Below are 23,705 nucleotides of genomic sequence, written 5' to 3'. Positions count from 1 at the left end.
ACCCCCGTGGGCTATCTAATTGTGAGCCGGTTCGGATGTGCCAGGAAATGGGTCGCCACATAACCCCCCGCCAGAACCGGCGATACACCCCCCAATGTCCACAGTCTGGGCCAGAACCTGCTTGGGAGGTCGGCCTCTGCGCCGAGGTGCCGGAAACTCGGCCGGTTGTGCCAGGTCCACATGGGCCGGTTTGAGGCGGTCCACTGTGAAAACCTCCTCTTTCCCCCCAACGTCCAGCACGAACGTGGACCCGTTGTTCCGGAGCACCATAAACAGCCCCTCGTATGGCCGCAGCAGCGGTGGCCGATGCCCGCCCCTTCGTACAAACACAAACTTACAGTTCTGCAGGTCTTTGGGTACGCAGGTCAGGTTCCGCCCGTGCTGTGAAGTGGGTATGGGGGCCAGGTTACCAAGCTTCTCGCGTAGTCTGCCCAGGACTGCTGCGGGATCTTCCTCTTGCCCCTGTGGGGCTGGTAGGAACTCCCCGGTGACGACCAGGGGCGCGCCGTATACCAACTCGGCCGATGAGGCGTGCAGATCATCCTTGGGCACTGTGCAGATGCCGAGTAGGACCCAGGGAAACTCGTCCGCCCAGTTGGCTCCTCGCAGGCGGGCCATGAGGGCCGACTTCAGGTGATGGTGGAAACGCTCCACTAGCCCGTTCAACTGTGGGTGGTAGGCAGTTGTGTGGTGCAGCTGAGGCCCCAAAAGGCTGGCCATAGCTGACCACAGGCTGGAGGTGAACTGGGCGCCTCTGTCGGAGGTAATGTGGGCCGGTACACCAAAGCGAGATATCCAGGTGGTGATCAGGGCTCGGGCGCAAGATTCGGAGGTGGTGCCGGTGAGCGGGACCGCCTCTGGCCATCTTGTGAACTGGTCCACGCTCTGTGCGACACTGGCGGGGGCCCACGATATCCACATGAATGTGGTCGAAACACCGGTGGGCGGGATGGAATTGCTGCAGTGGGGCTTTGGTGTGCCGCTGCACCTTGGCTATCTGGCAGTGCATGCACGTTTTGGCCCATTCACTGACCTGTTTGCGGAGTCCGTGCCAAACGAACCTGCTGGAAACCATCCGGACAGTTGTCCGGATGGAGGGATGCGCCAAGTTATGAATGGAGTCGAAAACACGGCGCCGCCAGGCTGTCGGGACGGCGGGATGGGGCTGGCCGGTGGCGACGTCACAGAGTAGGGTCCTCTCACCCGGGCCTACGGGGAGGTCCTGGAGCTGCAAACCGGAGACTGCGGTTCTGTAACTCGGAATCTCCTCATCCGCCTGCTGCGCCTCTGCCAGTGCCTCAAAGTTTACCCCTTGGGAAAGGGCATGAACGATAGGGCGAGAGAGCGCATCCGCCACGACATTGTCCTTACCGAGACGTGCCGGACATCCGTCGTGTATTCAGAGATGTAGGACAGGTGGCGTTGCTGGCGGGACGACCAGGGGTCAGACGCTTTCGTAAACGCAAAGGTAAGCGGTTTGTGGTCCGTGAACGTGGTGAAGGGCCGACCTTCTAGGAAGTACCTGAAATGCCGGATTGCCAGGTAGAGCGCCAACAGTTTCCGGTCGAAAGCACTGTACTTGAGCTCGGGTGGCCGCAGGTGTTTGCTGAAAAACGCCAGGGGTTGCCAGCGACCTGCGATGAGTTGCTCCAGCACTCCACTGACTGCCGTGTTAGATGCGTCCACTGTGAGGGAGGTAGGGGCGTCCATTCTGGGATGTACTAGCATTGCGGCGTTCGCCAAAGCTTCCTTCATTTGAACAAAAGTGGCGGCGGACTCCTCATCCCAGGTAATGTCCTTGCTCGGACCCGACATCAGGGCAAACAGGGGGCGCATGATCGGGGCAGCTGAAGGGAGGAAGCGGTGGTAGAAATTGACCATACCTACGAATTCCTGAAGGCCTTTGATCGTGGTGGGTCGGGGGAAGTGGCGGACCGCATCTACCTTAGCGGGCAGAGGGGTTGCCCCGTTTTTAGTAATCCTGTGGCCCAGGAAGTCAATGGTATCGAGTCCGAACTGGTATTTGGCGGGGTTGATTGTAAGACCGTACTCATTCAGTCGGGCGCAGAGTTGACGGAGGTGGGACAGATGCTCCTGACGACTGCTGCTGGCTATGAGGATGTCGTCCAAATAGATGAACGTGAAGTCCAGGTCCCGTCCCACCGCGTCCATTAACCGCTGGAACGTCTGTGCGGCATTCTTCAGGCCGAACGGCATGTGGAGGAACTCGAAAAGGCCAAACGGGGTGATGAGAGCCGTTTTGGGGACGTCGTCAGGATGCATCGGGATTTGATGGTACCCTCGGACGAGGTCTACCTTGGAGAAGATCCGTGCGCCGTGCAGGTTTGCTGCAAAGTCCTGAATGTGCGGCACAGGGTAGCGGTCCGGTGTGGTAGCCTCGTTCAGCCTGCGGTAGTCGCCGCACGGTCTCCATCCTCCCGTCACTTTGGGCACCATGTGCAGTGGGGAGGCCCATGGGCTGTTGGACCGCCGGATGATCCCCAATTCCTCCATCCTCTGGAACTCCTCCTTCGCCAGTCGGAGCTTGTCCGGGGGAAGCCGCCGAGCACGGGCGTGGAGGGGTGGTCCCTGGGTCGGGATGTGGTGCTGTACGCCGTGTCGGGGCATGGCCGCTGTGAACTGCGGTGCCAGAACCGATGGGAAATCCGCCAGGACCCTGGTGAAGTCATTGTCGGACAGCGTGATGGAGCCGAGGTGAGGGGCCGGCAACTGGGCCGCACCCAGGGAGAACGTCTGAAAGGTCTTGGCGTGTACCAGTCTCTTCCTGGGCAGGTCGACCAGTAGGCTGTGAGCCCGCAAAAAATCCGCACCCAGAAGCGGTTGGGCTATGGCGGCCAGTGTAAAGTCCCACATGAACTGGCTGGAGCCGAACTGTAGCTACACCTGACGGGTGCCATAGGTCCTTACTGTGCTGCCGTTCACGGCCCTCAGGGGGGGACCCGGTGCCCTGCTGCGGGTGTCGTAACTCGTCGGAGGTAAAACGCTGAACTTGGCACCAGTATCGACCAAAAACCGGCGTCCCGACCTTCTATCCCACACATACAGGAGGCTATCCCGATGGCCAGCCGCCGTAGCCATCAGTGGCGGCTGGCCCTGGCGTTTCCCGGGAACTTGCAGGGCGGGTGACAACGGTGGGCTTCTGCGCCCCACCGCTGGTGGTAGCAGCACCAGTGTTCCTTGGGCCGGGGGTTGGTGGGCTCTGTGGCCGGGCCTGGACTGGTTTGCTGCTGGGAGCGTGGCTGGGAGATCTGTGCGATGGACGCCCCGCTCACCTTTTTGGCGTTCCACAGCAAGTCCGCCTGGGTTGCCACCTTCCGGGGGTCACTGAAATCCGCGTAGGACAGCAGCAGGCGTATGTCCTCGGGCAGCTGCTCCAGGAATGCCTGCTCAAACATGAGGCAGGGTGTGTGTCCTTCGGCTAGAGACAACATCTCATTCATTAAAACCGATGGAGGTTTGTCGCCCAAGCCATCCAGGTGCAGTAAACGGGCAGCCCACTCGCGCCGTGAGAGTCCGAAAGTCCTGAGGAGCAGGGCTTTGAATTCCATGTACTTGCCGTCTGCCTGGGGCGACTGTACGAACTCTGCGACCTGGGCCACTGTGTCCTGGTCGAGGGTGCTCACCACGTAGTAGTAGCGGGTGTCTTCTGAGGTGATCCTGCGAACGTGGAATTGGGCTTCGGCTTGCTGGAACCATAGGTTCGGTCGCTGTGTCCAGAAACCCGACAGTTTCAACAAAACCGCATGAACAGAGGCGGCGTCAGTCATTTCTGGTCCAAAAATCGTTTGGACCGTCGGGGTCACCAATTGTAGCGGTGTACTACACGCAGCACTAAAATTACGACACGGAGTCGGTAACTGCAGTCGAAGGAAAAAACTTTATTCGAAATCCTCAGCCTCACTTTTAAACCTCCCTCAACCTGCCCCCCGTGGCGCAGAGACTCCAAAGCTCTGTGCTCGCAAACCCCCGTAGGCTATCTAATTGTGAGCCGGTTCGGATGTGCCAGGAAATGGGTCGCCACAATACCTATAATGTCACCATGTATGTCACATTGAGATTCATTTCCTTTAGGCATTTGCAGGAAAAAATAAATACAATAGAATCTATGAAAAAACTAAATAACAAAGACTGACAAACAACCAAAGTGCAAAGGAAGACAAATCGTACAAATAATAAAAAAGTAAATAAATAATACTGAGTTGTAGAATCATTGAAAGTGAGTCTGTAGATTGTGGAGTCGGTTCATTGTTGAGGTGAGTGAAGTTATCCACACTGTTTCAGGAGCCTGATGGTTGAAGGGTAATAACTGTTTCTGAACCTGGTGGTGTGGGACCCAAGGTGATTGTACCTCCTGTCCGATGGTAGTATCTTGCTTTCATCCCAACAAATATAAAGCAGACATTGAAATTGTAAGGCTGATGCATCATCCACTGAGCCAGTTGTACAGTGTTTGTGATTGTAGTGTTGACACTGGTGTTACTTCTAGCTTGTGTCCTCTCCATACTCACACTTGAGGTGTTTACCCTCTGCAGCTCACACTCACACACTGTATTTCCTCAACAATTCCCTCTCAAGGCATTTTCCCTCTGAAGCTGAGCTGTGTTCCCTTAGCAAAAAGATCAATGTGTATTCCCTCTGTGTGCTCATTCCTGGGTAGTACACTTCGTCAGTGTTACACATTGCAGTCACCTTGTGCCATTGGTGAAGGAACTGAATGTTTCACTTGGTTGTTGGCTGCTCTGTCCTGGATGGTATCAAACTTTTCAACCTCACTCTTTAACTCAAGTCCAGAGTTTTCCATCTCAGTCCTGATGTATGCCTTTAAATTCCAACCCAATTAAAAACCTTCCCATTTGGAAGCTGTTAAAGGTATCAGACTTTCCACAGCAGGTGATCGATGTTTGCAAGTCTCTCTCCCAAAATATCAGACACCACATGTTCCCCACTTTTATCAATCCCTGACCTCAAGAAGGGAACAATCAACTAGTTTACCAATCACAATGAAGAGAAAATCTGCAGATGCTGGATCTGAAGATGCTGGAGGAATTCAGCGGGTCAGACAGCATCTACGGAAAAGAGTACAGTCGATGTTATGGACCAAGACCCTTCAGCAGGACTAGAACAAAAAGATGAGGAGTCGGAGTAAGAAAGTGGGGCTTCCTTACTCTGACTCTTCATGTTGTCTTTTTCCAGGCTGGAGAGTTGTGTGGCTTAGAGGCAAGCATGGAGGTGACAGTGCTTCCATATACCTGCTTCCCTTGTTCTTCTCAGCGGTGGAGATCAAGGGTTCAGAACCTGTGCTCTGGTGGTGGAAGGAATGAATGCTCAGGGTGCTGGATGGGCTGCTTTGCTCTAGGTTGTGTTGAGCATCTTGAGGGTCATTGGAGATGAACTCTTCAAGCTGACTGGAGAGTATTCCATCATGGTCTTGAATTGTGTCTTGTGGCTTTTGCAAAAGCTTTGGGAGGTGAGGAGTGAGAAGGATTCTCAGGCTTTGACTTGCTCATGGTGTACCTGGCAGTCATTCAGCTTCTGCAGATTTTCTGTCATCTGCAGATACATTCAGGTTCTCTAGCTGATTCTTTAGTCAGTCATTGGTGATCCCAGTGTACTGATAGTGGGGTGTCAGTAAACGTAATGAATGTTAAGGGAAGATAGTTGGACCTTGTTGGGAATGGTGACTGAGTGGCATTTCAGTGGCATGAATGTCACTTGCCACTTATAAGCATACGTCAATGTGGTCTATGTCTTGTTGCATGTAGGCATGGACTGTTTCACTTCTTGAGGAGTTGTAAACAGAACTAAACTCAACTAACACCAGCAATGACCCTCACTTCCAACACTAATGAAGCAGCTAAAGATAAGAGCATAATGCACAGGAACAGAATTAGGCCATTCAGCCCTCTGTGTCTGCTCCGCTATTTAATCATAGTCAATTTATTTTTCCTCACAACCCTCTTCTCCTGCCTGCTCCCATAACCTTTGATGCCCCTACTAACCAAGAACCTATCAACCTCCCTATTAAACTGACTTGCCTTCACAGCCATCTGTGGCAATGAATTCTACAGATTCACTGCCCTCTATGAGGAATTTTTTTCCTCATTTCTTTTCTAAAGGTAAGTCCTTATTTTGTGAGGCTGTGCCCTCTAGTCCTAGACCATTGAAAACATCTCCATGTTCACTCTATCCCCATCTTCAATATTTGGTAAGTTTCAATGAGGTTTTTCCCCATTCTTCTAAACTAGCCATCAATCACTCCTCATAAGTTAACCCTGGGATCCTGGGATCATTCTCATAAACTTCTTCAATGTCAGCATTAGATAAGGGGCTCAAAACTGCGGCCTGACCAACGCCTTACAAAGCTTCAGCATTACTTCCTTGCTTTTATATTCAAGTCCCCTCAAAATGAATACTAACATTGCATTTGCCTTCCTTACCATTGACTCAGTTAACCTTTAGGGAATCCTGCACGAGGATTTCGAAATCAATTTGCACCGCTGTTTTCTTAATTTCCTCCTCATTATGAAAATCAACTGTGCCTTTATTCCCTGTGCCAAAGATAGATTGGTCTAGGACTCTGCTCCGAAGAATTTTATTTAGAAATCCAGCATGGTAACAGGTCCTTCTGGCTCAACAAACCCGCACCTCCCAATTACACCCCTGTGACCAATTAAACAACATCTTTGGAATGTGGGAGGAAACCAGAGCACCTGGAGAAAAGCCACACAGCTACGGGTAGAACACACAAAATCCTTACAGACAGCTGCAGAATTAAACCCAAATTGCTGTCGCTGTAATCACGAAAGCCCCCAAGCTACCGTGCCACCCATCAGTGCGAACGAATTTCTGCAGTGATGCCCTGGGAAAATCAACTTCCGACGACCACAGCCATCTTCCTTTGTGTGAGTTGTGACTCCATCCACAAACAAGGACAACGTCAGTGCACAGATGCTGGCTCAGCAACCGTGTACTGAGCTGACAGGTTTGCACAGGGACACTCTCCATCTGGGGGCTGTGGTGAAGGGGGTGAATGGAACATTATAAAGGCAGCCAGGTAAATACAGGAGCTCGATGTGCTGTCAGTTGCTTTCTTCTGTTAGGTCTTCTGAAGGAACCATTTGACTTCGGTGCCCTTGCCGAAATAGCAAATGTTACTTTAACAACGTCAGGAAGGAACAATAATCCTGGCATATCAATGTTAAAATTTAAAAATAGGAACTCCAATCAAACTCTCAAACAGGGTCAATGTCGAGGACAAAGATGTCAGTCGGTGAGGAAGTTGTTGTCACCTGCCGTTGGGATAATGATAGGGTTCAGCCTGAGCTCAGCTCCACTGCGCTCTCCTGACAAGGTACAAGCTCTAGCTTTTTTGGCCAAACAAGACCAGAGCGGTGGTGAAATCCAAAATGTCAGTGAGAGGGGAGGGGCGTAGGGCTGTGATGGGGGGTGGGGTGGGGTGTGCAGTACCTTTGTGAAAGATAAGCTGACGTTTTTATACACAGCGAGCTGTTATGATCTAAAACACAGCAGCTGAACAGTTGCAGTTCCAAGCATAACCTTCAAAAGGCATTTGATTAAATTTCTTGATAATATTCCAGTTTTATGGGAGGAGCAGGAAGCAGGAGGTGGAACTAATTAGATACCTCTCTCAACCAGACAGCAGAGAGATAGTGGACCAAATAGCCTCCTCCTCTCTTGTAGCGTTCTGTTAAAGTGATGGAGACGTGATTGATGAGATATTTTCAGTTGCAAGAGGGATAATTTCTTTCCCTCCAGATCATTGGGCAAAAGCATTAACATCATATCATTTGCAGAATGGGAGATTCTATCCCCACTGTGCTGCTATGACATCAAAATATGTAATCACGAGTCACACCTCCTGCATCACAGCCCCTCCTCGTTGCTCTGGAGCGGTGCTGGTTTGGACAGAGAACATAAGTGGGCAGAGTCAGTGTGATAATCGCACTCTGCTCTGACTGAGTAGGATGGCCAGCTCCCACAGAAGGAGAAAGAAGATGAAGTTAGTCTTCCAGTTCAAAACTCTGTGGGCAGATCCAACAAAATCTGTGAGCTGTTACTGGATCTTAGTCTCCTGGGTGGGCCTGTAAGTGTGCAGTTGAAGGAACATGCACAAAATGGTGGAGGAACTCTGCAGGTCAGGTAGCATCTATGGAGGGGAATAAACAGGCCGAGGCCCTTCATCAGGATTGGAAAGGATTTAGCAGAAGCCAGAATAAGAAAGTGGGGTGGGGGGAGCACAAGCTGACAGCTGATAGGTGAGCCCAGGTGAGGGGAAGGTGGCTGAGTGGGGCAGAAGAGATGAAGCTGGAAGGTGATAGATGGCAAGGGTAGGGGCTGAAGAAAGAGGAATCTAATAGGAAAGAACAGTGGACCTTGGAAGACAAGGAAGGAGGAAGGGAACCAAAAAGGAAGTGATGGGCAGGTGAGAAAAAGAGCTCTTGTGAAAGGGGAGCCAGAATAGGGAATGGAAGAGGAGAGAAGGAGGGAGAATGAAAGTTAGAGTGACTATTCATGCCATCAGGTTAGCCTCATGGCAGTATGGAGGCCACATACAATCGTTTTGGACTGCAAAAGGGAAGTTGAATTGAAATGGCTGGCCACCAGGAGATCCTGACTTTTGCGCAGCAGACGAAGCAATCCCCCCCGCCCCAACCCTCGGTCTACATCGGGTCTTACTGATGTAGAGGAGGTCGTACCAGGAGCACCGAATATAATAGATGACACCCCCCCCCCCCCACCAACACACAAAGTGCTGGAGGAACTCTGCAGCCCAGGCAGTCTATGGAGAAAAGTACAGTCGGCATTTTGGGCTGAAACCCTTTGGCAGGACTGGAGGAAAAAACTGAGGAGTAGATTTAAAAGGTGAGGGGAGGGGGGAGAGAAACACCAGGTGGTAGGTGAAACCTGGAGGGGGAAGGATGAAGTAAGGAGCTGGGAAGCTGATTGGTGAAAGAGATAGAAGGCGTGGAAGAAAGAAAAAGGGGGAAGGAGCACCAGAGGAAGGCGATGGGCAGGAAAGGAGATAAGGTGAGAGAGGGAAAAGGGGATGGGAAATGGAGAGGGGTTGGTTTGGGGGGTATTACCAGAAGTTTGAAAAGGTTCATGCTATCAGGTTGGAGGCTACCCAAACGGGATATAAGATGTTGTTTCTCCAACTTAAGTGTGGCCTTATCATGACAGTGGAGGAGGCCATGGATGGACATATCAGAATGGGAATGGGACGTGGAATTAAAATGGATGGCCACTGGAAAATCCTGCTTGTTCTGCCAGATGGAGCATAGCTGCTTGGCAAAGTGGTCTCCCAATCTACGTCAGGTCTCATTGATGTACAGGAGACCAGACCAGGAGCAGCGAACACAGTAAATGACCCCAACAGACTCGCAGGTGAAGTGTCGCCTCACCTGGAAGGACTGTTTAGGGCCCTGGATAGTAGTGAGGGAGGAGGTGTAGGGGCAGGTGCAGCACTTGTGCCACTTACTAGGATAAGTGCCAAGAGGGAGATCAGTGGGGAGGGACAAATGGACAACGGAATCACGTAAGGAGGGATCCTTTCAGAAAGCAGGAAGTGAGAGGGGGAGGGAAAGATGTGCTTGGTGATGGGATCCCGTTGGAGGTGGCGGAAGTTTCGGAGAATTATGTGCTGGATGCAGAGGCTGGGGGGTGGTAGGTGAGGACAACAGGAACACTTGGTGGGTTGGTGGCAGGATGGGGTAAGAGCGGATGTGTGTGAAATGGAAGAGGTGCAGTTGAGAGCAGCATTGACGGTAGAGGAAGGGAGGCTCTTTGAAAAAGGAGTATATCTCTTTCAGTCTCAGCCTGAAATGTTGACTGTACTTTTTCCCATAGATGCTGCCCGGCCTGTTGAGTTCCTCCAGCATTTTGTGTGTGTTGCTTGTATTTCCAGCATCTGTAGATTTTCTCTTGGTTTGTGACAGTAGACAATCCTGACAGTTTGAAGGAGGTGGGAAGAGTCTGTTAATCAGCCGATATCCAGTAACCACCAAAGAGTTGCATGAAAGCTGCAATAGTTCCTCGTTGCATTGACTTCATAAAACTGCATGTGCATACCATTCCATTATGTAGTGACTACTCATGATCGAGGCATCCCATCCAAGTCACATTTACTTCACTCTTCCATTTCTCCCCTCCCAACCCACCACTCCTCTCTCTTTCACTCTCTCCCCTTCTCGCCCTGCCTGCACTAGGGTGGCATTAACAAGCCTGTCCCTCGTCTCTCCTTGAACAGGCCACAGCCAACCGGAAGCATGTGGAGAGTGTGGCTAAAAAGAAGCTCGACTCGTTATTGAAGGAGTCGAAAATCCGTGATCGGGAAGATCCTGACAGCTTCAGTGTAAACGCCATTCCTCAACCAGCCAAAGTGTGTCAGAAATTGGACTCAAAGAAGGTATGTCCCCCCCCCCCCCCCACCCACTTCACTGATGATTTAGTGCCAGGGTGCTGAACTAAAGGTGCCGGACCGTGTGATAAAGTTAATCATTAAAATATAAAGATAGAAGATAATGATAACGATAAGCTTTGTTTGTCATATGTACAGCCAGATTTGGGAACAGCTTCTTTCCAACTGTGATAAGACTGCTGAACAGATCCTGACCCGGATCTGGGACGTCCCTTCCAAATATCTGGTCCTGATTTGCACTACCTTACTTTCCCTTTTCTATTTTCTAATTATGATTTATAACTTAAATTTTTATTATATTTACTTCAATTTGTACTTAAGGGAGCGCGAAGAGCAGAATCAAATATCACTATGATGATTGTACGCTCTGGTATCAATTGTTTGGTGACAATAAAGTATGACCAAACATTGAAATAAACAGTGAAAAGCCTCGTTTGTGCCAATGACCAACAGTGCCATTGTTGTCTGTAAAGAGTTGGTACCTTCTCCCCGTGACTGCATGGGTTTCCTGAAGGTGCTCCAGGCCTCTGTCTCTCCTTCCTCCTTAACAAGATCACTGGGCCTTTCGTGATGTGCTGCCCTCTGACAGCGCCCCCTTTTGCTCAGTGACTTTCCAGCATTTTCGGTTACCCTATACCACTGGATCATCAGAGGAGCAGCTCCCCTGCAACGGGGAGCCACGGGGTAGCTGAGCAGGTAGTACAACACTTTCCAGTGCCAGGGTTCAATTCCTACCACTGCCGGAAAGGAGTTTGTACCTTCTCCCCATGACCAGGTGGATTTCCCTGGGTGCTCCAGTTTCCCCCACATTCCAAAGACGTAAGGTCAGGGTTAGGGTTAATGTATTACGGGTATGCTAATGCTGTTGCTAGAAGCATGGCAACACTCGTGGCCTACTCCAGCACATCCTTGTGTAGCATCCGTGCCCCCAAATTACCCCCGTTCACCTAGGGTGAACCGCCATCGCCCCACCAATAAGGCAATACTACAGCGTAAATACAGTGTAATGCCCCCTCCCCAGTACACACTCACAACAAAAATATCAGGCATTACACCAAAGGCAAGTAAATCATTGCAGCTTTATAGTTATTTCTTAGTGATGGGTTAGTCGAAACAGATAACCTAAAGGCGCCAAATCAGTAAGTTTATCAGTTTGTGCACGTAATATTTTAATATGTTGGAGCTCACACCTCCGGTTCCATCCACAATGACCTTCCGAGCCTTTGGCCACCGTCCGAACTGCCGACGTCCAGTATCTGCCACCCTGGAACCGCTGTCCGCTCCTCACACATCTGTCCTCCTCGCTCGCCTCCTGAAAAAAGACAGCGAACTCCTGCTCAGCTCACAAATACAAGATAGCATAGCAACTCTCCTTTGGTTAGATCCCCCCTTATCTGCAGTTATAACCCAAACATTCCAGCTACAGAAACCCATTACAGCATTAAGTAACATTACAGAGAAGCCATTTTGTTAGCCTGAACAGTTAACACCACAGTTAATGGCACTGAGAGCCCTACGCTTGGACTTTCTTCATTTACTTACTCTATTTTATTTTATTTATTGGGATACAGTGTGGAATAGGTCCTTTTGGCCCTTCGAGCCACCCCCAATTTAACCCTAGCCTAATCATGAGAGGGACAGACAATGAATAAAACATTAAGGGCCAAGCAGCGTCTGTGGAAACGAAAGGTGTAAGTCAACATTTCAGGCAGAGGCCCTGCAATAGGACTAATCAAGAGCACACAATGACTTATTCAAGATCCCCTCCAGAACGAAGGGTGTCTCTGAAGTGCAGCCCTCTCACAGTACTGCAACAGAGCATCAACTTAACATTTTTGTGCTCGGATTTCAAAGGGAAACTTGAGCCCATTTCTATCCAACCCCCAACCCTGAAGCAAGGGGCAAGTCTCGTTAAGTTTATTGTCAGGTGCACAATTGGTTGCAGATCCTTCTGCGCTTTATTGAAGGCCAAAAGCAGATTCACCTCGGACCCTGGCAATTGTTTATCCTTCAATTTGCATCAAGAACCTGATTTTGCCATTGTTAATTTTGGGAGCTTGCTGTGCACAAATACAATCCGTGGCCTCTTTATTAGGCACACTTATGCTCCTGCTCATTAAATGTATCTGATCAGCCAATCATGTGACAGCAACTCAATGCATAAAAGCATGCAGGCATGGTCAAGAGGTTCAGTAGTTGTTCAGACCGAACATCAGAATGGGAAAAAATGTGAACTAAGTGACTTTGACTGTGGAATGATTGTTGGTGACAGATGGGTAGTTTGAGTATCTCAGAAACTGCTGATCTGGAATTTTCTCACACAGCAGTCTCTAGAGTTTGCAGAGAATGGTACGAAAGCAAAAAACATTCAGCGAGTAGCAGTTCCACTGGAGAAAACACCGTATTAATGAGAGCGGTCAGAGGAGAATGGCCAGACTGAGTCAAGCTGACAAGAAGGCGAGAGTCCCTGAAATAACCGCACGTTACAACAGTGATGCACAGAATAACATCTCTGAACGCACAGCACATTGAACCTTGAAGTGGGTAGGCTACCGCAGCAGAAGACCATGAACGTACAGAAATACACTCAGTGGCCACTTTATTAGGTACCTCCTGTATCTGATAAAGTGGCCACTGAATATAGACTCTTATTTTTACAAGAATGATTATACTTCAAAGAACAACGTTAATTGTAAAGTGCTTAGTAGTGGGTGAGACCCTGAAGCCATGAAAGATGCCACAGAAATGCCAGTCCTTCATTGTTTCTCTCATGTTATATTCCTACGGATGAGGCAGGCCGATCCTCTCTTTGGAACACTAGATCTAGCTGGTTCGCACCCGACAGAGTCACTTACATTTAATGCTTTGATCATCTTTCCATCTGTCACAGTCTAGCTGCGCACATTGACAGTCTCACTCCAGATGGCAACTCTTGTTATTAGAAACAAAGCAACCCCAAGAAAAGGGCCAAATTCGATACTGAAGCTGCCCTTTGCACTTACCCTTTGCCTGCTCCCATGAGTATGGTACTTCAGTCGCGTCCTTAAAGGGGTAGGTCCCGTTAACTGTCTCCGACCCCCACCAAACATAGGAGATTGAAGTGGAAGCCCACTAAATCTCCCTGTTTGTGTGGATGCTGCGTGACTGGTCACCCTGTTGCAAATAAGTACTACAAAATAAGGGAGAGTACATTGCATACAATTAAACAATTTAAGTTTACAATTCTCAATTTGGCTAAAGGGTTGGTAAAGAAAAAGCAAAAAAAAGAAAAGGGCCCATTTTAATGGAACAGTCTGATGTGCACAAGTTGGAGCTCACGGTTCCACCTTCACCGATCCTCTTTTGATCACCCCAAGCTTCATCAATTCATGGCCCCGCTCCGGGTCGAGTCCTACGACCTCTTCTCTCTGGCGTCTTCTCTCCTTATTTCCCACTGAACCAAAAAAAAAGCTCACACCGGTGTCAGACACATAAAAACACATTCCCTTCATTGGATGGTTCACAATCCAAAGCACCCATTATCTCTCACCATAACCCAAACACTGCTTCTTCAGAAAGAACTTTCCCAGGGTGTTACAACTGCTTTTCAGCGGTGGGACAGGCCACAAACCTAGCATCAGGACTGATCAAAGCAATGCCACAGATCTGTTGGATTTACTTAATATTGTGTTCTTCAGGTAATACTCAGTCTTTGTTGCCATACAACAGAACATCAATGTTCAAAGTAAATGCATTATCAAAGTACATATATGTCAACAAACACTGAGCTGAGATTCATTTTCTTGTGGGCATTTGCAGTAAGTACAAAGGAAAACAACAGAATCAATGACAAACTGCACACAACAGAGGTGGGCAAGCAGCCAGTGTACAAACAACAAACTGTGAGAAAATACAAAGAAGAAAGAAAGAAAAAAATTAATAATTATAATAATAAATAAATAAGCAATAAATATTGAGAACACAAGTGTAGAGTCCTTAAAAGTGGGTGCACAGGCTGTGGAATCAGATCAGTGATTGAAGTTACCTCCTTTGTTTCAAGAGCCTAATTGTTGAGGGAGAATAACTGCCCTGAGCCTGGTGGTGTGGGACTTGAGGCTCCTGTACCTCCATCCTGATGGTAACAGTGAGAACAGAGTGTGGTACATAGAAGAGTACAGCATAGTACTCTTCACCCGACTATATTGTGCCAACACTTTAACCTCCTTCAATATCAATCCAACCCTTCCCTTCCACACTGCCCTCTGTTTCCCTTCTATGTGCTCAACTAAAGTCTCTTAAATCCCCATAATGTACCTGTCTTTACACAGCCGTTTCCGCACCTGCCACTCTCAATTAAAAAAATTACCTCTGTACTTTCCTCCCAAAGCCTTAAATTTATGCCCCTTTGTTTTAGCCACTTCTGACCTAGGAAAAAGTCTCTGGCTATCCACTCAATCTATGCCTCTTATTGTCTCATACACCTCAATCAAGTCAGTTCTCATCCTCCTTTCCTCCAGAGTAAAGCCCTGGCTTGCTCAACCTATCCTCATAAGACCTGCCCGCTAATCCAGGCATCATCCTGGTAACATCTCCTCCTCACCCTCTCTGAACCTTCCATATCCTTCTTATAGTATGGTGACCAGAACTTGAATATTCTCTTGTCTATATCTATTTCCTTTTCATGTGAAAGATATCAGTAATGCCCACCAAAGGACCTCCCTGAAAGGTTTTATTGCTTGAATCCTGCCCTTTATGGGTGCCTAATGAAGCTTTGGTTTCCTTGGGTTCAGTCACTAGTAACTACAAGTCCACCCTGAAGTAGAGAACAGGCATTTACAAGCACTGTGGAGCTCTATTTGAAAGGATAAGATTTTCAATTACAATTCAAATAATATGTTTTATTAAAACTGAAATGAGTTTTTAACACAGAGTCATTCTAGTTATTCTATTCTGTTTAGCTTAGTGCTCAGTGTAATTAAATTGCTGGAGCAGTGCTTTAGTGCACTGAGATAGAATGATATTTCCCACCTGACTGATGGTTAATGAATGAGTGCTGGTTGAGCTTAGCTGCCCACACTTGGCCGAGGGACTGCTGGATTATAATTCCAGTACAATCAGTGGTTGCTGTTAGACAGTTTACAGGGGGAGTATCTGGTCAAAGGTACCCTTTCTCTGGAAGTCGTAACCGACTGCCTACACTCCCCTTGCCCAATTTAACAGCTTATTTTTCTTGGAGTCCTGGAGAAGAGTCTTGGCCTGAAACATCAACAGTTTATTCATTTTCATAGATGCTGCCTGACCTGCTGAGTTCCTCTAGCATTGTGTGTGTGTGTGTGTGTGTGTGTGTGTGTGTGTGTGTGTGTGTGTGTGTGTGTGTGTGTGTGTGTGTGTGTGTGTGTGTGTGTGTGTGTGTGTGTGTGTGTGTGTGTTGCTTTGGATTTCTAGCATCTGCGGATTTTTTTCTGTTCATAATTTTCCTCTCAGTGCCCATATTTTTATTACTGATAAACAAAATAATTCAAGGAATTTGTGTTTTTAATGGGTCAGCATCTAATCTCCCGAGTTTTGTGGGCAGCAGTGACTAATCTTTAGTTCAGAATAAATTTGGTGGTTGGAAGGCCTGGGTATTTGTTCAGAATACTACTTCCACTGATCTGGGATCCCAGATCCTGTGGCTGGAGCACTGACACACAGATATTTCCCACCTGAATGAGTGATGGCTGAGTTTAGCTGCCCACAGTCTTTGGCATAGCTTTGAGAAGCTGGAAGATGCCAGTTTCTCTGTAGGTAAAGGATCCAGTCCTGGCCAAAGCTCTCTCTCAGAATAGAAGAGATTCATGAGGAATCTGTAAGCAGGATTTGTGCCCAGCTCATGTGTCCATACCAGTTGAAGTTAGCCTCACCAGCCTCGTGCCAGGATTCCAATAATGGTCTGTGGTCCTGCAACAGATCCAAGACTCTAATTTTGCCAATGTTTCTGCCTCCATCATCCCATTAGCTAACAAGTTCAGCTTTAGAGCCAAAACTGTTGGAGATGTTGTCTTTATAATGTCCTGTATCATCCCAGCCTGCTCCTCATCTAAGAAAAGATGTGAAGGCATTGGAGAGGGTTCAGAGGAGGTTCACAAGGATGATTCCAAGTATGAAAGGGTTATCATACAAGGAATGTTTGATAGCTCTGGATTTGTACTCACTGGAATTCAGAAGAATGGGGGGGGGGGGGGGGTCCTCATTGAAACCTTTCGAATGTTGAAAGGCCCAGACAGAGTAGATACAGAAAGGATGTGGTCGGAGATTCTAGGACAAGAGGGCACAGCCTCAGTATAGAGGGGTATCCATTTAAAACAGAGATGCAGCGGAATTTCTTTAGCCAAAGGGTGGTGAATTTGTGGGATTTGTTATCAGAGGCAGCCATGGAGGCCAGGTCATTGGCTGTATTTAAGGCAGAGCTTGATAGGTTCCTGATCAGACACAACATCACTGGTTTTGGGGCGAGGCCAGGGAGTGGGGCTGAGGAGGGGATAAAAAAGGTCAGCCATGATTGAATGGCGGTGCAGACTCGATGGGCCAAGTGGCCTAATTCTGCTCCTATGCCTTATGGTCTAAAGAGGAATGAGCTCTTATTCTGGGTTGTAGCAAGTCAGCTCAGTTCCCCACTTTGCCATCCAATGAGAGATTAGTGTGGCTCATCACTGCTGTTACTAACAGGGATTAGCTGCGGTCATTGTAACAAGATGGCCAGTGGTGCAGTGGCACCAGCGCCAGACTTCAAAGCGAGAGTTTCTGATCAGAGAGGAAAAACAACAATTGTAACAAGAGACCATTCTCCCTATAAACCCATTCCACTATTCAATTCAGTCCATCAACCTACCTTGTCTTTATACCTTTCCTGCTTTTGACTAAGATTTATTGATTATTAATGAAGCTGGCATCCACTGCACCTACATCAACTTCTCACGTGATCTTTCTTTCCTCTCTGACAGCATAAACGAAGCTCCAGCTCCGTGTCAACAGTGGAGAAGTCAATGGTAGGCCAATTGTTCTTTGAAGTGTCATCACTGTCAATTGGGATGGTATGCCCGATGCTGGGATGACAAGAAATACACAGAATGAAGCCAAGGGAATGGCTATTCGGCCCAACTAGTCGGTGCTGATGTTTGTATATCACATGATCCTCCCCATTCCACTCAGCTTTTCGGCATACCAACCTGCATACCTTTTCCAATAATAATCAGAGTGCTTGGGAATTTGGTTTCATTAGACTGACAGAATTCCCATTTTTCAGATTGTTTGTTATGTGTAGTGTCATATGACATAGGCGATCATGGTCTTTCCAACACTGTGATAGATCTTGGTAAATTATTCTACAATGTAGTTTGCCATTTCCTCCTTCAGAGCAGTGTCTTTACAAGACAGGTGACCCCAGCCATTATCAATACTCATCAGAGATTGTCTGGCATCAGTGGACGCATAACCAGGACTTGTGATATCCACCACCTGCTCCTATGGCTTCTGATCGGGGGACTAAGTGGGTGCTACACCTTGCCCAAGGGTGACTTGCAGGCTAACAGAAGGAAGGAAAGCCTCACACCTCCTTTGGTAGAGACGTATCTCCAACCTGCCAACCTATTTTCGGATGTTATTCCTATTAATAACCCAGTACATTTATAATTTAGGGCAGCACACACAAAATGCTGGAGGTTTCTCTGATATTTATAATTCATTTTTTTTAAAGTTACACAGTGTTGTGGTAACTTTTTCCATTGAACCTTGCAAGTTTAAAAGGTTCACAGCAACCAGGTCCCTTGTGAGGTTCAGCAGAGGGTGAGAATTGTGACCTCGGTAAGTTTCAGAGGCAGGTAGGAACCAGGACTGATGGGTTTCAGATGTGCGGGAACTGGGAATGATGTGTTTCAGGACTGTGGGAACGGGTACCCTAGTGAGTTTCTGGGGTGTGGGAATGGGTACCCCGTTGAGCTTCAGGGGTGTGGGAACTGGGAATGATGTGTTTCAGGGGTCAGGGAATAGGTACCCCAATGAGTTTCTGGGGTGTGGGAATGGGTACCCCAGTCAATTTCTGGGGTGTGGGAATGGGTACCCTGCTGAGCTTCAGGGGTGTGGGAACTGGGAATGATGTGTTTCAGGGGTCAGGGAATAGGTACCCCAATGAGTTTCTGGGGTGTGGGAATGGGTACCCCAGTCAATTTCTGGGGTGTGGGAATGGGTACCCTGCTGAGCTTCAGGGGTGTGGGAACTGGGAATGATGTGTTTCAGGGGTCAGGGAATGGGTACCCCGCTGAGTTTCAGGAGTGTGGGGAATGGGAACAAGGTACGTTTCAGTGGGCTGGGAACTGGGAATGGTGAGTTTCAGGAGTGTGGGGACTGGGATCATGGTGAGTTTCAGGGGGCTGGGAACTGGTACACAGTGATTTTCAGTGGGGGTAGGAACCAGAGACTCTGGTGAGATTCAGTGGAGGGTGGCAAACATCAGCGGGTGAGCCTGATGCCAGTAAAGAAAGTTGGTTTGGCAAGCCCTGTGACAACAATTTCTGCATCCTGCCCACTAGGATGTTTCTTGATATTTCCCTCTGGACATATTAGTAAAGTTTTTGTTCTGATAGCTTTGGGTTTTTAGATTTCCCACAAGTCGAAATATTTTTCTCATTTCTGCCCTGCATCAACCACAACCCGTTTGTTCTCTCCAGAGAGCTGTAATCACTCAGTTCTCATACCATGCAGGTGTATTTTGTCGGCACTTTCCCCACTGCAGCCATGTCCTTCTTAGAGTCTGGGACCAAAAACATGTGGCTTGATCGTGGGGAGGTAGATACATAGATACTCACCCCTTTGAGGGAGATGCGGGTTCATTCAGACCACACCTCTGCCCAACCCCATAAATGGGATTTGAATCCATGACGTGGTTGAATTGTTATGCACTTGAGACAAGTCAGGAAAGATCATTAAAGCAGCTTCTCGGCATCCCTTACATTATTAAATGAAGCCTATAAATAAACTTGCCTGCAATTTGATCAGATTTGATGGAGAGTAGTAATAAACTGTGATGTGACTTTAACTCCAACCACTTCTTATAGCCACTGGGTACCATTGAGACAGTCTGCAGGGAGTAATAGATGCTGTCATCTACACTTTTTTCAAGCCCGGGAGACTGCAGAAAAGCAAGCGAGACAGCAAGGAGCCAAACAGCCTTGATATTCCTCCAGGCCCCCATCACTGTATATCAGAATCAGCTCTAGCCTGGGCTGCAGCAGTAACAGTAGGGACCGTGCCAAGTGGAAACACAGTGACAGTTCTGAGTGTAAACCACAGAAAAGGCCATTCAGCCTATTTAGAACTTATGGTGTTGATGCTCTTCATTCCTCCCACCCACCTTCTGACCCCATTCCTTGCACATGAAACTTCTTCTTGACTACATCCTGCTGTCCTCCTCTGGCTAAAGGCATTACTGTTCTTCATTGTTTTAATTACTGAGTCATAACTCTGGCTACTCATTGATAGAAGCACCTTCTCTTCACTTAGTGGCCACCTTATTAGATACACCTGTACACCTGCTCATTAATGCAAACATTTAGTCAGCCAATTATGTTGCAGCAACCCAATGCTGAAAAGCATGCAGACCTGGTCAAGAGGTTCTGTTGTTGTTCGGACCAAACATTGGATTGGGAAAGAAATGTGGTCTCAGTGACTTTGTGATCTCAAACCACCCCGTCTGACGCCAGATGGGGTGATCTGAGTATCTCTGAAACTGCTGATTTCCTGTGATTTTCATGCACATCAGTCTCTAGAGTTTAGAGAATAATGCAAAAAAACAAAAAAAACCTACTATACCCAATAAAGTCACCACTAAGAGTGTATCTAATCTACTAAACCCTTTCAGAATCAAAAGGGTCTTAAAGGAATGTTGCTTTTGCTGACTTGCTTAATTTTGCTGTTTTTGTGTAACACTGGTTCCAGTTCTTCTGCATTCTTTGTATATCAAGGAAAGAAGAACCGTGCACAACTTTTGAGAGACAATGGTTCTCTTCCAGCCAGAGTCATCACTAGCTTAATATGCTTCAGAACGTCTCTTCACCTTGTAGATTGTAGACATTTTGCATACCATAGTTTGCAAGGAGACATTGGATTGTGAGTGGATGCAGTCAGCACGTTTTATATGTCACAATTCCTGAAGAGACCTTGGATTGTGCATAATTAGGCACTTGGCAAGATCCAGTCAAAAGAAGCCAGATTTAAGCAGAGTGGCCATTGTGTGAGTGGACCAGTGTTGGAGTGGGGAGTTGAGACCTTTGCAAGGCTTCAGTGAGGAGAGGTGTAGGCTGTGGGTAGAGGGTTTATTTGGTTACCTATTCTTTCTTTGTTATTGCACATTTAGAACAGTGCGGATGTCAGGCAGGATAGTGGTATGCTCCTCTTGTGGGATGTGGGAAGGCAGAGAGACCTGACAACAGCACCTGCAAGAAGTGCATCCAGCTTTAGCTTTTAAACAGACCCTCTTAATGAGATGGAGCTGGCACTGGATGAACTCCAGATCATTCGGGAGGCTGAGGGGTTGATATGCAGGACAAGGCGTAACTACCTCCCTGTATGCAGGACACAGGTAACTGGGTGACTATTAGGAGGAGGAAAGGGGATAGATAGGCAGCCAGTGCAGAGTACCCCTGTGGTCGCTGCCCTCAACAACAGGTATACTGCTTTGGATACTGTTGGGGTTTGATGTGAACTAGCAGAAGAAAGCCACAGCATGCAGGGCTCTGACACTGAGTCCGGCTCTGTGTCTCAGAATGGAGGTGGATCGAAGAGGTGAGCTATAGTGACGGGGATTCATTGGTTAGGGGAACAGAAGCAAGGTTCTGTAGATGAGAACGAAATTCCTAGATGGTATGTCGCCTCACAGCTGTCAGGTCAGGGACATCTTGGACTGAGTCTGCAGCATTTTTAAGTGGGGTGGGGGACAGACAGAGGTTGTGGTCAGTACCGATGACATGTGTAGGAAGGGTGAGGAGGTCCTGCAAGGTAAGCTCAGGGAGTTAGGTGTTATGTTAAAGGACAGGACCTCCATCCAGAGTTACGATCTCAGGACTGCTACCCATTCTACATGCTAGTGAGGCCAGAAATAGGAAGATCATACAGTTTAACACGTGGCTAAGGAGTTGGTGCAGGAGGGAGGGCTTCAAATATTTGGATCATTGGGCTCTCTTCCAGTTAAGGTGAGCCCAGTACAGAAAGGACAGATTGCACCTGAACTGGAGGGGGACTAATATCCTGGTGGGAAGGTTTGCTAGTGCATCGGGGGGGGGGGGGGTGGTTGTTAAGCAAGTGTTGCAGGGGTATGGGAACCAGAGTGCCAGAACAGATAGTGAAGTGGTTGTAGAGAAGTATGTTGTTCAGCCTTCATACAAAGTCAGGAGTCAAAAGGTTGAGCATGATGGGACTAATATTCTGAGCTGCATATATCCCAATGCAAGGAGTACTGTAGGAAAGGAGATAAGCTGAGGGCATGGATCTGCATGTGGAATTAAGACATTGTAGCCATTAGTGAGACTTGGTTGCAGGAGGGGCAGGAATGGCAGCTTCATGTCACAGGGTTCTTTTGTTTTCGTCGTGACAGAACAGGAGGGATTAAAGGGGGAGGGGTGGTATTATTAGTCAGAAAATGTCACAGCACTGCTCATACAGGATGGACTGTAGAGATCTCTAGAGTGGCCTTGTGGGTAGAAATGAGGAATAGAAGGGTATCACCATGTTAACTGGATTATATTGTAGACCACCCAACAGTCTGTGGAATTCAGGGGAGCAAATATGTGGAGATTGCAGCCTGTTGCAAGAAACATAAGGTTGTGATTGTAGGTGATTTTAACTTTCCGCATATTGACTGGGACTCCCATACTGTAAAAGGGCTAGATGGGAAAGAGTTTGTCAAATGTGTTCAGGAAAGCTTCCTTAATCAGTACATTGAAGCCTCAACTAGAGAGAGTACAATGCTAGATCTTCTATTAGGGAAGAGACAAGCAGATGACAGAAGTTTGTGAAAGGGAACGCCTTGCATCTTGTGATAATAATGCTATTAGTTTCAAGGTAGTTATGAAAAAAGATTATGTCTGCTCCCTGGGTTGAGATTCTAAATTGGAGAAAGGCCAATTTTGATGGTATCAGAAAGGATCTGGCAAGCGTAGATTGGGACTGGCTGTTTTCTGGTGAAGATGTGCTTGGTAAGTGGGAGGCCTACAAAAGTGAGTACAGAGTTTGTATGTTAGAATAAAAGGCAAGGATAACAGATTTAGGGAACCTTGGTTTTCGAGAGATATTGAGACCCTGTTTAAGAAAAGAAAGAAGTGCATAGCAGATAGAGACAGTCAGGAACAAATGAGATACTTGAGGAGCAGAAGAAATGCAAGAGAACACTTGAGGAAATCAGGAGGGTTAAAAAAAAGTCATGTTGCTGTAGCAGATAAAGAGAGGGAGAATCTTAAGGGTTTCTGCAGATATATAAAGCAAAAGGATAGCAAAAGACAAAATTGGTCCTCTGGAAGATCAGAGTGCTCATCTGTGTGCTGAAAGAGATGGCGGCAGGGGGCAGAACTTAAATAGAATTTTTGCATCTGTATTTACTCAGGAGATGGACAAACAGGTGGACATAGAAGTGAGGCAAAGCAGCAGAGAGATCATAGACCCTATACAGATCACAGTGGAGGAAGTGTTTGCTGTCTTGAAGCAAATTAGGGTGAATAAATCTCCAAGGCCTGACAAGGGTCCCTCAGACCCTGTGGGGGACTGGTGCAGAAATTGCAGGGGCCCCAGCATAGATATTTAAAACACCTTTAGCCCCAGGTGAGGTGCTGGAGGATTGGAGGATAGCCAATGTTGTCCTGTTGTTTAATAACAGGACAATGTTGTCCTGTTGTTTAATAATAAGCCAGGAAGTTATAGGCTGGTGAGCCGGACATTAGTCCTGGGACAGTTAATTGGAAGGTATTCTAAGGGACCAAATAGATAAGTATTTGGATAGATGGACTGATTAGAGATAGTCAACACGGCTTTGTGTGTGGTAGGTGGTGCCTAATCAATTTTATAGAGTTTTTTTGGGGAAGTTACCAGGAAAGTTGATGTCGGCAAGGCAGTGGATGTTGTCTACATGGGCTTTAGCAAGGCCTTCGACAGGCCCCACATGGGAGGTTTGTTGAGAAGGTTCAGTTGCTCGGCATTCAAGATGAGGGAGTAAATTGGATTAGGCACTGGCTTCATTGGAGAA

General features: G+C 47.7%; 1 protein-coding gene across 1 annotated transcript in view; it reads left to right on the top strand.

Moving 5' to 3' along the window:
- The window catches only part of plch2a (phospholipase C, eta 2a), a 310,297-nt gene that overhangs the window by 225,721 nt on the left and 60,871 nt on the right, over positions 1 to 23,705 (top strand). Inside the window, exons 13-14 of the mRNA XM_059952164.1 lie at positions 10,289 to 10,447; positions 17,422 to 17,466. Of these exons, the coding sequence (XP_059808147.1) occupies positions 10,289 to 10,447; positions 17,422 to 17,466 (204 nt within the window). The remainder of the gene's footprint in view (positions 1 to 10,288; positions 10,448 to 17,421; positions 17,467 to 23,705) is intronic.

The sequence above is a fragment of the Hypanus sabinus genome, chromosome 27 (assembly GCF_030144855.1).
Source record: "Hypanus sabinus isolate sHypSab1 chromosome 27, sHypSab1.hap1, whole genome shotgun sequence".
Lineage (NCBI taxonomy): Eukaryota > Metazoa > Chordata > Chondrichthyes > Myliobatiformes > Dasyatidae > Hypanus > Hypanus sabinus.
Note: the sequence above shows the minus strand (reverse complement) of the source record. Positions and strands in the feature narration are given on the sequence as shown.